Below are 16,720 nucleotides of genomic sequence, written 5' to 3'. Positions count from 1 at the left end.
CTCTAAATTAGACTTCCAAGCACTGATAAAATGAATTACGCACTTTCTGTTCTGTAGTGAAATTTTACTAGAGTAGAAGCTAGCATTGATGCTTGATTTGTGGTAGGGAGCATTGTTATACCTTTCAAAAAAAGAAAAACAGGAAGTTTGAAGGTCAGTGGGGCTTTTTGGTATGGGAAGGGGTGTGTTTGTTAAGAAAGGTAGATATCAAAGGTATTTTTTGTATTTGTTGTATTGAATAATAAACCTAACTTTTTTTGCCTCCACAGGTATACAAAGCTCGGATATGCTGGTAATACTGAACCTCAGTTCATTATTCCTTCATGTAAGTATTTGTTACTTGTGTATGGATGCTGAAGTTAACATGCAATGTTAAAGAAAAAAAAAAGAATTAAAAATGAGCAACTTGAAAACACCTCTTAGTGATGACACAGGGTGATAGCATGGCCCTGTTCTGTTTTGCTATGGATACTCAGTTTAGAAAGATACATTCATTAAAATAGTATACATGAAGTGAATTTGTGGAAAACTGAAATAATTAAAATACAGTAGCATGGCTATATTTACTTCTTAAAAGGCTATTCCCCTAAGCATGATTTATCAGGTAAAACTTCAGTTGATTATAACTAAAAAAAAAAAAAAAATATTTTCGAATTTATAGTTTAATATCCTCAGGGTTTAAGATGTTATACTTGCCAATGATTTTGCAGTGTTACAGCTATGTTAGTTTACTGTTTTGCAAATAGAACAAGCAAACATTTCTCCCCACCCTGTAAAATTGCTTATTTATTGTCTCCCTGTCTTCTGAACTATTTCTCCTGCTTGAAGTGATACGGCTCTAATCTAGAGTGGAACTCAGTCAGCTTCTTTTAGAAATGCTTCACCTTTTGACCTCCTACACCACTTGGCATTTTGTCATTATTCATTTGTGCCAAAGTAATCATGTATTACATCCTGGTAAGAAGGAATAATTACTACACCCAGTTTTCCTTGTAAATGCAACAGGAAAAGAGCTAGAACTAATACTACTTCAGCATAGTTCGTGTAAAATAGAACTTGGGAGTTTAGGATCTATGTTAATTTTTCTAGAAAACACGCTTCAAAAAACAATTGTAATGGAAACTAAGGTTAATTCCCTTAATGCATTCTTCTATTTTCATACAAATGGAAGAATTCCTTCAGTCTCTTCCAAATTATCTTTTAATATGTAGTTCTTAATTTGTTTGGGTTTCCAAATGAACTTCATTTGGTTTATCTCAGTGGCATAGAAAATACATTCTGCAGTTTTGTTTTTCACACAAAAACTAGTTTTAACATTTGATTAAAAAAGTTACTGAGCCATTGGAAAAAACCTTACATTGCTCTGTAAACTGCATAGCAGTCTTTAATTTAAAAATGGACAAACGATTGCAGATAGTTTCGATACTTATTCTACCTCTTCAGATTTGGTTTATTTAATTTGAAATCACTTTCTTGTTCCAAAAAAAGAAGAGACATGATGATACTTCAAACAAATTTTGAGAATAAAATGACCTGTTATGTCATTAAGCAGAGAAATTTATACAACAGGGATGCTATTGGAGTTGAAGAGAGAGGGGGTCAGTGAGATTTTTTGGACAGCTTTTTGATACAGTGTGGTATATTTAAAAAAAAAAAAAAAAAAAGCAACTCTAGTCTGGAGGCTCCTACAGCTGAAATGGTCCTTGACTGCAATTCTCTTAATGAAATAGGCATTTTTCTCATTTGTACTGTAATCCAAGTTCGATAATTACACTAACTGCATGAGTTTGCATTAATCCTCTGCCTCAAACAAAATAAAATAGCACTGGTGTAGTCCACATTGGAGAACCGAAAATGGAGGATAACAGTTCCTAGTTTAAAAGAAAGATTACAAAAGAAAAAGAAAAATAGATATTTTCAAAACACTTTGGTGTCTTTAATTTCCTTAACGTTATCCCCAGTAGAAAAATGGTTTGGTTTCTCCTTTGACTTCCAGCAAAGGTAGTTGCATTTTATCAATTTGATTCTTCAAAAAATGTTCGCTGTTAAACAGGTTTGAGCAGCATTCCTTCAGCCTTGTTAACGTGCTGCTTATCTCACTCCTGCTCTTAAGAAATTCATATCTCCTTATGTTGTGTTCTTGATTTAATTCTGAATATGCTTCTGTAGAACTGATAAATGCTAGCTTGAAAAGTGAAGTAAATGAGAATATATTAGGCCAAGGTGGGTTTTTTGTTGGATTTTTTTTATTTTTTTTTTTTTTTTTTAAAGAAACTTAGGTTCACTGCTTTCTTCCCTCATTGCTTGTTAGATCTTAGCAGGTCATTCATTTTGCTCAATTTTTATTCACTTAATTCTTTTTTTGCTGCTGTATGTTAAAATAGGAGTGAACTTCTTTCCATTACCCAGTAGTACTCTTGATCTGTCACCTATTTCAGTTTGTCTGTGCTAGTTTACATGTTAGATGGCCCTTTATCTTTAAAAGAAAAAAAGTTGCTTCAGTAGTGGTTAAACACTGAAATTGATTTGATGTAAGTAGTTTTTTTTTTTGTTGTTTTGTTTTGTTTTTCCTAAAAGCTCTTAAGTTTTGTGCCAAGCAAACCAGAGGCAAAACCTCTAACACCGCTGGAGTGCTGCCCACTGCGGTAGCCTTGCTCTGCTTTCAGCAAGATTTATTTTTCTGTTTGTATTTTCAGGATATGATCCTTGATTCAGGTTGTTTCCTTCTCGTTTCTGACTTTCAAAATCGGGACTGAACAGGCTAGTCTCAAGGTCAGCAAAATACTGAGAGCTCCCATCTTGTTTTAGTCTAGTAACAAGGTGAAACCACTTTGACTTGAAAGTTTCTATAATCCTGCGGTGAGCGATGGCATTTTACTTGAAAGTTCTTGAAGATAACATGTATTTGGACAGAAAAACTTCCCCAAAGCTTGCAAGCTCTGTAATGATGACCTGAAAAATATTTGGCAAGATTCTTCTTTTGACTTGCAGCGAACACTGGCCTTGTGACACCTCCTTCCCCATAGTTTTAGCTTCTACTTCCTATCTACCCCCTCCCCCCCTCCTCCCCCTCCGCCATGCTATTCGGCTTCCTCCAGCCTTTTGCTTCCTCTCACTCTCCTGTAAGCTGCTGCAGAAGTTACAGTATGATTCAGTTTTCTTCCTGAAGAGCTCAATGTCTTCTGCTTTATCCTCTTCAGGCTTTCACAACTTTGAATGTTTTAGTTTCTCTGGCTGCACGGCTCTGCTTTTGCTGCTTTTTACGGGGAGAGAAGGGAGACAGATGGGGAGCATCAGTAAATTAACGGTGCTTTACCCTAGCATGCTGTTGATTTCCAAATGCTGTAGCTGTGCTGCCCTGTCTGGTGGGCTTGAGGCTGCAGCAACCGTTTTCATAACGTTTTTAAATTTAGGAGCAAACAAATTCCTACTGCAGGTGAGAATTAGCAAAATAATTCTGCCTTTGAAAGAGCTTTTGGATCACAACCTTTGAATAATTGAGAGCAATATTAATGCTTCTTATATATACGAATGTCCTCATTTGTGTGAAGGATTGTATTTAAAGGCAATTGGTAAGACTTGAAAAAATAAAGCAGGCGTTGCTGGCGCTGCAACCTTGGTAGCTAGGGGCTGATGCAAAAGATGAGGAAAGGGAACATCTGTGTTCCTGTGGTATCTAATCACTGATTCATCTTTCCAGCATCCTGTGTTTAGCCTTAGCCAGTATTTTTCTGATAAATCCTTTATTCTTTGTTTTTGAAGAGTAATTACCCTGGAAGGAATAAACTGCCAAAATACACTCTTGACTTTTGCCAGTTATTCCCTGAAGAGAAGGATAGTCTGTCTTAAATGAAATTCTACATCCTGTTCTTAATGCTAAGAGTAGGATTTAAAGGGAGAAATTAAACATAGACCTTACGAAAATCTGTATCAAGGTACCTAAAGGTGCATCAGGTAGCCATACAAATTTCTGTTCTTTTAAAAATACTCCTTTTATTTCTGCCCAGTATTCTTTTTCTGTCTTACATTTTCTCCTACTACTTTATTCCTGCCTTCTTTTGTACATCTTTTTGCTTATTTAGTTGCTATTCAGTCCCTTTTGTGTGCCGTATCTCAGCTTCATAGCATGTCTAGAAATCAAATTGGTGCAAGTGAAGCAAAAGGTCTATTTATATAATGACAACACGTTTTCTTTCTTGCTCTTTATACAACTTTTACAAGTTCATTCCTTTTTTTTAATATTACTGCTATTAGAGTGTGCAGTAAATTAGCACGCTTGTTAAATAAAATGAAATCTGTAGGGATACTGTATCTTAATGATTCTTTTCATGCAGTCAGGGAGATAATACACATTGAGTGTCTTAACAATTAAATCTGTATTTAGGTCTGTAATTCTTTTACTTTATAAATCCCACCTATGTTTTCTTATGATTGGAATGCAAATTATCTGTGTTTCATTTAGCTTTTCTGTGCTTATGTCTGAAACAAAGGATGAATACAATTACAGTGTGTTCCTATCTTTGAATGTTGAGGTTTTCGTTTTTTAGTGCAGGTTATATGATCTACGATATTGTCTGTGTTCTCTGTTAAAGGTATTGCTATCAAAGAATCAGCAAAAGTTGTCGATCAAGCACAAAGGAGGGTTTTGAAAGGCGTCGATGATTTAGACTTCTTTATCGGGGATGAAGCAATAGAAAAACCAACTTATGCAACCAAGGTATTAAAAGAAATGTTTAAAATGATTTTCCAATACTCTTTAGGAAGCAGCAGATATACTGTATGCAGGAGCTTAAGAATACTTTTTGGTTAAGTTTAATCTTACTTTCTTATTAATTCTGTTTTAATGGAAAAAAAGGCTTGGTATTAGCTTTGTTGACCTTCAGGAGCCTGTGGGAATTTGCTAAGCAGTATGCGAGTATATTTCTTTTGAAGTGAAGGGAGGCTGGGAGAGTGTTAAACGGAAATACCACATTCTTTAATGTTCTGTGGCATCTACTATCAGCAATGTCAGAGTCAGAATGCTGGGCTATGGGGAATTCTTGGTTTATCCTAGTGCCTCCGTTCTGTTGTACAAAGAGCTTGATTTATTGTCTCTCCTGTTCGAGGAGTCTTGATTTTGAGTAGGTATCAGATCGGAACAGGGAAAACCTAATGCAAAGTTTCTTGCATATGCAGATCATATGCTTCTACTGGAGTTGAAAACACTTGATTTTTTTTTTTTTTTTTTTTTTTTTTTTTTTTTTTTCTTTTGTTTCCAATCTTATTTTGATATTCTTCTGTGACAGTGGCCCATCCGCCATGGTATAGTTGAAGACTGGGACTTGATGGAGAGGTTTATGGAGCAAGTAATCTTTAAGTATCTAAGGGCAGAACCTGAGGATCATTATTTTCTTTTGGTAGGTAAAATTATGTCCTACTTATGAAATTGCATATGACTAGTAAGAAATTTGTGCTGATTTATGTAATAATTCTTAAATATTAATACACTTATTTTGAAAATCAAAGTAAATATAAATTACCTGGAACTTTCCTGACCTGGCTTATCCCATCCAGGTTCTTTAATTTTCTAATGATGTCAGAGTGTCTGAACTGCAAACTTTTTTCTGTTCTCTGCTTCATCACTTTTTTCTATCATTTATCCACTGAATTCAATGATTAAGTTTACATTTTTTGAAGCAAAAAAGTACTCATGTGTTTTGACTTTACATATAAATTGCAATTACTTTGGTTTTGCAATGCTGCCACTTGGATGATGTGTCTTGAGAGTCAGATTTTGTCCTTTTTTTTTTTTTTTTTCTTTTTTCCCCCCATATATCAGAAGGTTTGATTGTCATTTTGGGGCAGATTAGATCTGAATTAATGTCAGTGTTATTCTGCAACATCTGCTCTTCCTTAGTATTATATTTAAAGCCATTGAAATAGGCAATGTGTTTTAGTGTGATGTTTATAGAGCAAGTTTGGAATTAGAGGTGTTGACCATACTTGTTAAAGAACATCTAAGCAACAGTCTTCTTGAAGCAGGTCTAATTAGGTCCAGCTAAGCTTTGAATATTTCCAAGGATCAAGATGCTATAGCAACTCTGGGGTGCCTCTTCTGATATTTGACTACCCTCACATTACCTTTTTTCCTCCTAATTCCTGTTTAAGATTTTCCCCATTGCACTCTCCATGTCCCCTTGTCCTGTCACCTTTGTGAAGAGTCTGGCTACCTCCTCTTTTTACCCTCATAGTTGATGTAATGAAAGAGTGATACTTCTTTTTCTCAAATATTCTGTAGCACTATCCAGATTGCACTTTCAGAGGAGTGACTTAAGTATGCTTGCTATTTTAATGAAAATTATAGCATGCTATCACAGCATATTGTATGTTGTTGCTAGCTTTTCTCAGTTGAGTACATTTCCACAATTAATCATACCAACTTGTTTTATTGATTGCCTTCTGAAGAAAACCAGATTTTTTCTTTAATGACAGAGAATTTTTTAAAATAGTTGTCATTCTTGAAATATGCTAAACTGCATCCTTTGACATATTTAGATTGATAGTCCTTGATTCTTTCAAGTGAAATTAAAAGTTGTAATGATGAGCTAACCAACCCACAAAGGGGGCCTTCAATGTAGACTCTTAAGCAGTTATTACTGTAATCTTTTTATTGCACTTCTGTTTTCCTGTTCTCGATCAAATCATCACTTTTTTGCAATGCAATTTGCATAAATTCTGTTATTGTCAGAGGAGTTTCTAGATTGTCTTAATTGCACTATTTGCTTTTAAAAGCACCCTTTGCACATTACTATTTTTACATGCTATTGTTGTAGAATGACTCATCTTTCTTTCAAACTTAAGATTTGATGACTTTTGTGGGGTTTTTTTTTGTTTTGTTTTGAAAGTTGAGTGGTTTGATTTGAATGTAAGTAAAACTTTTTTTTTTTTTACTTCTTTTTTTTTCCCCCCTCCTCTCACAGACTGAGCCTCCATTAAATACTCCAGAAAATAGAGAATATACTGCTGAAATCATGTTTGAGTCTTTCAATGTTCCAGGGCTATATATTGCTGTTCAGGTAAGGGCAGGGCTGTTGACGGAGCTACAGTATTTGTCTTTGAGCTAAAGCTAATTTTGCTATGAAAACTGTACAAGTGGTATTTGGAATACTTTTATGTACTTTTAGTTAGCTGTTTCACCACTACGTATGTGGTGATTCTCTGGTCTGTTAGCTAGGTACTGTTCCTTTGTTACCTGTATAGAGACGAACAGAAGAAGAGGCTGTATAGAAGAAAGCGTCTAAGTAGTAGAGTATAGTATCTGTTGCATCATAAATAATAACCCCCACCCCCCCCCAAGCAACAAACAACCCCAACACACCACATCATAATAATGGTATTAGGCCAAGATTTGAATCCCTCTCAATATGAAGTAGCAAAAAAGATGTTTGAACATGGCTAAAAAAACATCAGACCTGAGTCAGAAACTAGATTTATGTAGCCTCTTTATTGTAAGCTGTTGTGTACGCATAATATTATTAAATCAATTTCTATGCTGTAAATTACCATGAGGGTGTCAGTCTGGGTATTGCTGGGAGGGGTAGTGAGAGATAGGATCTGTAATGCAGTGCTTTTAATAAGGTTCTTTTTGTGTGTGTGTGATCTATTATAAGGCTGTCCTTGCCTTAGCTGCATCTTGGACGTCAAGACAAGTAGGAGAACGAACACTGACTGGCACAGTTATAGACAGTGGTGATGGTGTCACTCATGTTATTCCTGTGGTAAGTATACATTGAAACTATAGAAAAATTCAGGGGGGAGCAGTGTCCTGTGTAAACTTCTCTGAAGTTTACGCCTCCACAGACTGAAGCATAGCTAAGAATTTTCAGAAATGCAAGATGATTTCCAGGGATGTGGGGTTTTGCTTATTTTGTAGTGCAGAAACTCTTGAAGAACTTCTCTGTACCCCAAGTTTGTCAGGGCACATTGTCTTTCAATTACTTAAGAGGTGATTTGCGAAGGCCATGCTAAGTAATCAATGAAATTGTATTGCTTTATCATGTTTCCAGTTTGTTTTGCTGGTAGGAGTGAATCTGGTCTTTACAATAAAAGTTTGGAAACTTTTTTAATTCAGTCAATTTGTATATAAACAAAAATAATACAAAATATGTGAGGGCAGTATTATTTACAGTTTTTCTCCATATGTTGACCAGTGTTTAGTAGTATGCTATCATGCATCAGCTATACAAGCAAAAAGAAAAAAGTTCCTACCTGACTGATTAAAAACCAACCCCTAAGGTTAATTACTGTTGAATATCTGTTCCAATATATCAAGTTACTAAATGCAAAACCTAGATAGATCATATAATGTTTTAGTAAATAATAAACATTTCCAGCTGCAGTTTCCTAATTCTAAAATTATTGGCTTTGCTGTAGGTATGCATTTCCTTTTACAAAACTACATACTTGAAATTTTATAATTAAGATATTTAATAGAGTTCTGTATTTGAAGTGGCTGGCAATATGTCTCTGCTCATCTTTCCTTGGGAAGTTAAGTGCATGTCTACACACCAGTTGCATCTCTCTTTTCAAAATGAAATGGATTACATTTTTCAAGATTAAAATCCATACAAAGCTTTATGTCACAGTAACTTTGATTTTTTTATTATTTTTTTTTTAAATAATTTGTTATACCAAATAGTAGCATTGGTGGTGATTAAACATGTGTTGTGATATAGGAATTTCTTGTTAATTTTGGCAGAATATAGTGGCTAAATCTTTGTTCAGATTGTTCATCCAAGATGGCATATTTTTAATAAGATGTAGGAACCAATTGACATTTCAAACCTTCTGTATGTAAACTTTTTTAATTGGACTTACTTAAAATTGCTGTTTAAAACAGCTGAACTTCTGATTTGTGTCTGGGTTTAATTGAAGTAAGAGTAGGTATTCTGTATCACTTGAAGCATTAATCTTTAAACATATAGAACAAAGTGACAGTAATGTATCACTTTTGCAATGAAATAGGTAAGAGGAACTAACAAACGCTTCTTTCTGTAGTGAAGCTATAATAGTAGTACACTTTCTTATGACTTTTTTTTTTTAAGTTAGAACTTTTTATATGAACTAGTTGGAACTAGATCATCTTTAAGGGCCTCTCCAACCAAACTAGTCTGATTTTTATGGATGTAAGGTGTTTATAGGAAACTTTGAGCATTTAATATTAGTGTGATACCTAGATTCATCTGTTTGGACATAGCAGATCTGGCGAGGCTGAAGGCCAGTCTTGAACCCTTTTGGTTTCTGTATTTAGATTGGATATTTCTAATGCTCAGAACCTGGCCCCCATGATGGTGTGACTTACAAGTGTAGACTGATGGATGAGTATGGGCCAGTCTGATGTTCTCAGCAGTCTCAATTAATGTGCTGAAATGATGCATTTTCTCCCTGCTTTCAGAAAATTAATTTTGGTTCAGGTGGATTGTAACGTCTTACATCAGTGGCTGTGACTGCAGAGCCACATCATTTATTCTAAAATAATATTTCATGGTACAAGGTTCTTTGACTTTTTTGGTAAGAGTAACCTCATTTTGAAGAGAAAATAAATGCGAAGGAATAGTGAGTATAGCTGTTTGTCTGCCTTATGTAGTAGTGATCTTTCTGTTCCTCTTAACCTTGTAAGAGTTATGAACCAATGCAAAGTGAAACACTTTAACATGTAAAGTAATACTACTGAAGAATTGGATTTCTAGTAATTAAATGAGCCACTCTTAAAGGGCTTCAATCTCAACAATCGCAGGTAGCGAATAGGAGCTTAGACTCCATGTCTGTCTTTCTCTCTCCTAAGCTTTGTTGAAAGGAGTTCTTGTCAGTATCTTTCTACCAATTAATTTTATTTATAGGCTGAAGGATATGTGATTGGCAGCTGTATCAAACACATTCCAATTGCCGGGCGAGATATAACGTACTTCATCCAGCAGTTGCTGAGGGAGCGAGAAGTAGGAATTCCTCCTGAACAATCCTTGGAAACAGCTAAAGCAGTGAAGGTAATGTGAACATTGTAGACATTAAGGTTATATTAAATCAGAGCTTGATACCTATTTTTAAAATACATTATTGTCTTAAAATCCTTGTCCCTCCAAGTAATGGTGCTGTGTTTCTAAGTAATGTAAAAACGTCTAATATAATAACCTGAAATGCCTTAAATTAAGGTATATGGTTGGGTTATACTCAATTTGACCTAGAAGTTCGCTCTTCACTTGTAGTCTCCTCTTTCTCCTCCCCTCCTTTATTATTACTGTACTATTCAGTAGGAAATGTTCTTACTGGGATATGTAGTGTAAAGAGCTGTAATTCCTTTTTATTCTTTCTGAATGTTGATATGTTCTTTTGTAGTACAGTGATATTCTGAAAGACATTCAGCTTAAAGTACACTTAAACCTTGTTTCTATGGCAATACTTCAGTATACTTCAGAACTCATTTCTCAACATCGTAGAAGTTTAGAGGAAAAATAGAAGAAAAGTAATTTAGCCTATGTGCTGCTTTCAGTGTTGCACAGAAACGATAGAGCCATTATCTAACTGTATACAGTAAATGTCAGATCAGCCATTTTTAAGGCCTATTCTGTATCTGCCAATTTAAAACTCTTGTTCCTGAAAGTTTAAATTACTACGCTTTTAAAAAGTTCACACCATCTTCTCTGCTATACAGGAAGATGGGAAGATGCTTCTAACTATGCGTTTTCAATTTTCAGGAACGCTTTAGTTACGTTTGCCCTGACTTAGTAAAAGAATTTAACAAGTATGACACAGATGGTACAAAGTGGATTAAACAGTATACTGGAATTAATGCCATCTCAAAGAAAGAATTCACCATTGATGTTGGCTATGAGAGATTCCTGGGGCCAGAGATTTTCTTCCATCCTGAGGTAAGTTGTTTTGAATTGTCTGCACTTTGGTTTAGATGCATTTTAGATGATAGCATATAAAACTTGCAAACTTGTGAAGAAATGGTTATCCCAACTTATTTCTCCTTATTTGTAAATAGATACCAGTTTTGTTGTAAGTCAGCATGGCTTTGATTCCTGATCACTATTAATCTTTATACAAATTTGGGTGGATACCTAAACAAAGCGCTATATTTGAAACTTTTAACATAAATCGATTACTATCCCCATACTTTCTTCTAGCAATTTTTAATAGAATTCCCGGGTATCACCACGTTGTACACTGTTTTCTTACCTGTCTGTTGAAAAGTCAAGTTTCTAACTGTTCTGTCATCTTGCCCAAGTTTCTAACTATTCTGTCATCTTGCCTTTATACCCTCAGTCTCTCTTCCAGTGTTGGGAAAAATTTAAGGGGAATAAAGCCTTCTCCTGCTGCCCCAGTTTCTCTACGTTCCCATGTTGCTACTTTTTTCATGTTACTCTGTTTTGCTGGTTAACAAAAGCTATCTAAAACAATAGCTGGCAAAACAGATATTTTAGGTTTATTACTCTTTCAAACCTTTTATAAATGGCAGCAAAATAAGCTAACATAACTATTTCCATTATTAGTTTTCATGACATCTCTATTATAATAGGATGATTCTTCCCTTTTTCTCCTTACCACCTTTCCTTTGCAATATGTAGTCCTACATACTGACTTGTCTTGATTATATTCTTAATTGTAGTTTGCTAATCCTGACTTTACGCAACCAATCTCAGAAGTAGTAGATGAAGTTATTCAGAATTGTCCCATTGATGTTAGACGTCCTCTGTATAAGGTCAGTAGCTATAATGAATTTTTTAATACTCATTTTAGAAGGATTGTGCTTTATATTTAAAAACGTATTTTAGATTCTTGTTAAAAAAATCCAGTCAACAAAATAACCATTTGTTCTAGGAATTAGTCTAGAAATTAGATATTCAGAAGGATTCATGTTGTCCACCTACACTTTTTCAGAATGTGATGTTTCATTGCTCAAACTCTTAGTTAAAAGAAAAAAAATAAAATAAGGGAAACATAAATCTGAGCAAAAGAAGTGAGGTGTACTAAGAAACAAATGGATTTTAAAGCACAGCCAATTTTAATGTGACAAACTCTTTGTGAATTCATATTCTGTTATGCTTAAGTGTTAGATAATTTAAAACTTGAAAGTATACTGTAGCACGCTTAAAACTGCTAACTGTAGTTTTAAAAATTACATTTAGATACTGAGAATTTAAGAACTGGATAAAGTTGGGAGGCTTATGTTTTTCAGAAGTGGTTAATAATTTTTATTACTGAAAACAGAATATTGTCCTCTCTGGAGGCTCAACCATGTTCAGGGACTTCGGTCGCCGTTTACAGCGAGATTTGAAAAGGACTGTTGATGCCAGACTGAAACTTAGTGAAGAACTTAGTGGTGGCAGACTGAAGGTTGGTTCTTGCAGCTCATGCATTTAACAAGCATCTTTCTCTCCCTTGTTTCCCTGGAAAATGTGATAGTAACATATTGCAATGATGTTCTTGTTTGCTAAAATATCTTTATTTTCATTTAAAGTTCTTACAGAAACTTTTCAGAGATTCTATATTCTAGACTGGTGTTGGAAGGTATTTCTATAAACCTTTAATTGTAGGAATCTACAGTACTTATTTCCCCAGGTATGAGGTTATTGAACCTAATTATTGAACTGAATCACACCTAATGGAGGGATGGGTCTTATGCCTGCTACGTAAAAGCAGCTGGTCACTCCCCAGCTTTTTTGTGTGCTTAGAGACAAAATAAATTGAAACAAAAGAGGTGCAGCTTGGATAAAATTTCTTATCATGGGGATAATCAGGCATTGGAACAGGCTGGCCAAAGAGTGTAGTCTCCATCCGTGGAGGCTTTTGAGATTCAGCTGGATAAAACTCTGAATAACTTCCTCTGACCTTGTAGCTGACCCTGCTTTGAGCAGGAGGCTGAACTAGAGATATACTGAGGTCCCTTCCACCCTAAATTGTTGTATAAAATGATTTCATGTTTTCACTAAACTGCATGATCCTTAATTCATGTTCTTTCTACTTCTGATCTCTGATCTATTTTGCGCATTTTTTTTTCTGTTGACTGTGTACAAAAAGGAGATTAGGAGAGATTATTTTGTGGTTTGTTTTTTGTTTTTTTCCTTTCTTTTAAGGCAAAGTTTGAATCATTTTCCTCATTTATTTTTTTAGTATTAATCTAGCTAGATGAGCTGGAACAATCCTTAAAACCCTCACTGTAGCTTCATAATATGCCATATAGACAACTCTGAAATTTCAGTTGTATACGGTTCACTGGTTCAAGTCATGTAGGTTATTCTCGATTCTCCTAACTAGACTTTTACCACTTAGTAGTAAGGAAGCAGGATAAGAATAAGGAAAACTATTGCGATTCATCCTTCTTCAGAGTAATAGGCATTGCAGGTAATCGCTGTCTTGAATTTTGTAGGCGTACTACAAATGATTTTTAGATACTGCTTCAAATAACTCAGATTTTGGCAGGTTTTAATGGAACAAACAAATCGCTACTTCCTGAAATTTACGTACACTGCCATTTTTTATAAGCACAAGTAAGGAGTGAAGGTTTGTGTGGATATGGAGGGGAAGGGGTTAACTTCAGGCAGTGTTGTAGGTTTGAAAAGCATGATTGTGGCACTGTGGGTCCTAGATAAACTTCCAATCTGCAATTATAATAATAACACAAGCCTTAAAAATTAACTTTCTAAAGCAGTTTTTTGAAAGGGGTAAGTAGTATGGATCTGTTCTTAAAACTGCATAAATAAACAGTCCCTCAAGAAATTCAGCAGAAAATAGAATGTGGATAATTGGAAGGGAACAGTGTAGTGGAGCTCTTGGGAGAAAATTGTTGTGAATGCAAGTATCTCTTAATATCTGATGAAGTTAGTAAATGGCAATTTGTAAGCAAAAGCTATTTCTTAGTCTGGGTGTGCAAGAGAAAATCTAATGTTATAATTGTAATTTACTTACCCAGCATTTAAGGAAATACTAATTTGGGAAACTTAAACTTGGAATGTACAGCTGTTTTAAAAAAGGTGTAATTTTTATCAGCAAAATTAACTTTGTTCCTTTATTTATTTCCTTTTATAGCCTAAGCCCATTGATGTACAGGTCATTACGCACCATATGCAAAGATACGCTGTTTGGTTTGGAGGATCAATGCTGGCTTCCACAGTAAGTTAGCTATAAAACTGAGCAAACACATTTGGAGTTCTCTCTTTCACTGTATATGAAATGTAGTTGAGGGGTTCTGATAGAGCTCAGGTAGCAAATACACCCTCCCTGCCCCCTTTGAAGTTTTTGCATTAGACAGTAAAGATTTGAAAGAGCATATGAAAAATGAATTGCAGCTTTGTGTGAGTTGTTAAATAGTGCATTTTAGTTTTGTGGTGAAGTCAGTGGTCACATTGGTGTTTAACTGTGCATGATGTAATATTAATTTTAGGACTTCCAAGTTATCCTTGGGAGGTTTTTTCCCCTGCATAAATGTTAATATTGTTAAATAAGGCGTATGTACTATTGATTAATTCTTTTTTTTTCTGCTTTCCTTTACAGCCTGAATTCTACCAAGTATGCCATACCAAAAAAGATTATGAAGAGATTGGTCCTAGCATCTGTCGTCACAACCCTGTGTTCGGAGTTATGTCTTAAAGCTGACCTCAGAAGGGTCAGGGATAGGGAGGTGGTGAGGAGGAGGAGTCTTTCTGATTACTTGTTTGTCTGATGGCTGGTATTAAAATAACAAACATGACTTGACAATAAGAAAAAGACCAAACGCAATTAAGGAGGATTATTTTAATAAGTGTCTCAACATGCGGATGTAGTGGAAAGCCAAAATGATCATGTTTTTTCTTTAGATTGATTATTTGAACCTGTGCGTAACAAAACAAGAAAGTGGATTTTAGTTCTTTCTGTGCCCTGATATTTTGTATATTAATGAACTATCCAAGATTTGATGGGATTTGATGGTGTGTAGATAGTCAGCTCTCTAATGCTTCCATTGTACCCTTTCATGGGTGCAATGTAGGAGCTTGTTTATATTTCATACTTTTTTATACTTTGAGGAAAAATATGAATTAAACTGTAATATTTGAGGAAAAAAATTTACCAGTGACCAACTTGAAAGTAAATTAAAAGAAAAACAAACAGAAAAGTCATGACTCATGCAACTAGTTCTTGCAAATCATGACCAGTCTAAATCCTGGGTTCCATACAATGCGAGTGCTTTTGGAACTAAGAAGCTAGTATCTTGGATTAACCAATGCCTGCTAGTGCTTTCTGATTACTTGGTGCATTTTCATACTATTTCTTGCTTTAAAAAAAAAAAAAAGAAAAAAGACAAGACTTTTGGACCAGTATTGCAGTTCTGTAGTGTCATTTCTAATTAAACCAAATAATCAGGTTATCAAAATTGGTGTATTTAAAGCCTAACACCATTCCAATAAAGGCACAAAATTTCTTTTTATGTTTGTGTCAGACTTGTTAATCTCATTACGTGGGAAATGATGAGCATGGGTTCCTACCTATCCTCTGTGGCTTTTGAAGAGTAAGATTGGTCTGTAAGGTAGAGATCATTATGCGCATTGTGTAAACTGAAGTGTGAGCATTTGGAACTGCAGTTTATATGTTCATCTAGATAGCACTTACCTGTATAAACCTAACATCTCCTCCGTTGTTAGGTTTGTTCATCTACTTCGTTCTGTAACTTTTTTCCCCACCACTTTCTTTCAAGGGGTGGTATACAGGAGACAGCACTGCATTCTAAATCTCTGTGGTTTTTCTGCAAGAAAATACCATGTAGATAAAAATAAAGTGAAAAAAATCTCCTTCTCATTCTTTCTAGGAAGAACTCTCCATATACTGAAGGGAATTACTTACAATTTCTGATAATATTTGATGAAAGAAAACTCTTCTTTAGAGACTTCTGAACTCACAATGTGGTTAAGGTTGTTTATGCAGGAGACCACAAGAGGGAGATCTCTTGCTTTCTTCTGAGTTGCAGAGATGCCTCAGACCTTTTTCGGAGAAGCTTATCACTTGCCAGAGCTTCTAGTTGCTTCAAAGCATGAAAAATGAGACTCCAAAATGAGGGTCAATACAGGAAAGTATTGCGTGATAAAACTTCACATGCTGGAATCAAATACAACTTTGGTCCAAACAAGAAAATGTTAAATAATTGTATTACAAAACTGTGTTAACATCTCCCTGTCAATGGTACTATTTTTAGAGTTTTTTCAAATAGTGACTTTTTGAGTTATAACTGCTGAGTGATTCATGTGATAAGAAAGACTGATAGGCAAACGTGTGTAAAATAAAGAAGTTAATTTCAGCTGTGCCTTTCCAACAGCCATCTGGTTCTGCAACTGTATCATGCTCTAGTGATTGGATTTCTTGACACACTGCAGTGGCTGGAAGATAATGCAAGGTTGTGGTTTTTCCCCTCTAGAAAGTCTGAAAATTTAACTCTTGATTTCTGACACATAGGTATATAGCGTAGTGAGGAAATGTTAAGAAAAGGATTGAATATGGGTTCCTGTCACACAGCTATATGTAGATCTCTAGGATTATGTGCAAAGATGCATAGAATATGTAGGTATGGAGACAGACTTAGCAGAGGGACAGGCCTGGTTGTGTATTAGCAGGAGGTTGTACTGCAGTTAGCCCTAGATGTAATTGTAGCTCTGTTTTGTAGAGCTTTTGGAACCCAGATCACATGTGGCCCCCCCCCCCCCCATTTCCTTTT

The 16,720-nt window shown here is 35.1% G+C and overlaps 1 protein-coding gene across 1 annotated transcript; it reads left to right on the top strand.

Moving 5' to 3' along the window:
- Positions 1–269: 269 nt before the first annotated feature.
- Positions 270–15,827, top strand: ACTR3 (ARP3 actin-related protein 3 homolog (yeast); the record flags this gene model as incomplete). The annotated part of the gene is made up of 11 exons (XM_010014621.1): positions 270–325; positions 4,593–4,717; positions 5,286–5,396; positions 6,960–7,055; positions 7,650–7,757; positions 9,879–10,022; positions 10,731–10,904; positions 11,648–11,740; positions 12,250–12,375; positions 14,068–14,151; positions 14,533–15,827. Coding segments are annotated over 11 exons (1,213 nt in total), but the record flags the coding sequence as incomplete, so codon positions are not given.
- Positions 15,828–16,720: the final 893 nt, after the last annotated feature.

This window comes from Nestor notabilis, unplaced genomic scaffold, assembly GCF_000696875.1.
Source record: "Nestor notabilis isolate BGI_N333 unplaced genomic scaffold, ASM69687v1 scaffold2930, whole genome shotgun sequence".
NCBI lineage: Eukaryota > Metazoa > Chordata > Aves > Psittaciformes > Psittacidae > Nestor > Nestor notabilis.
This window is presented reverse-complemented; position numbering and strand designations above follow the sequence as displayed.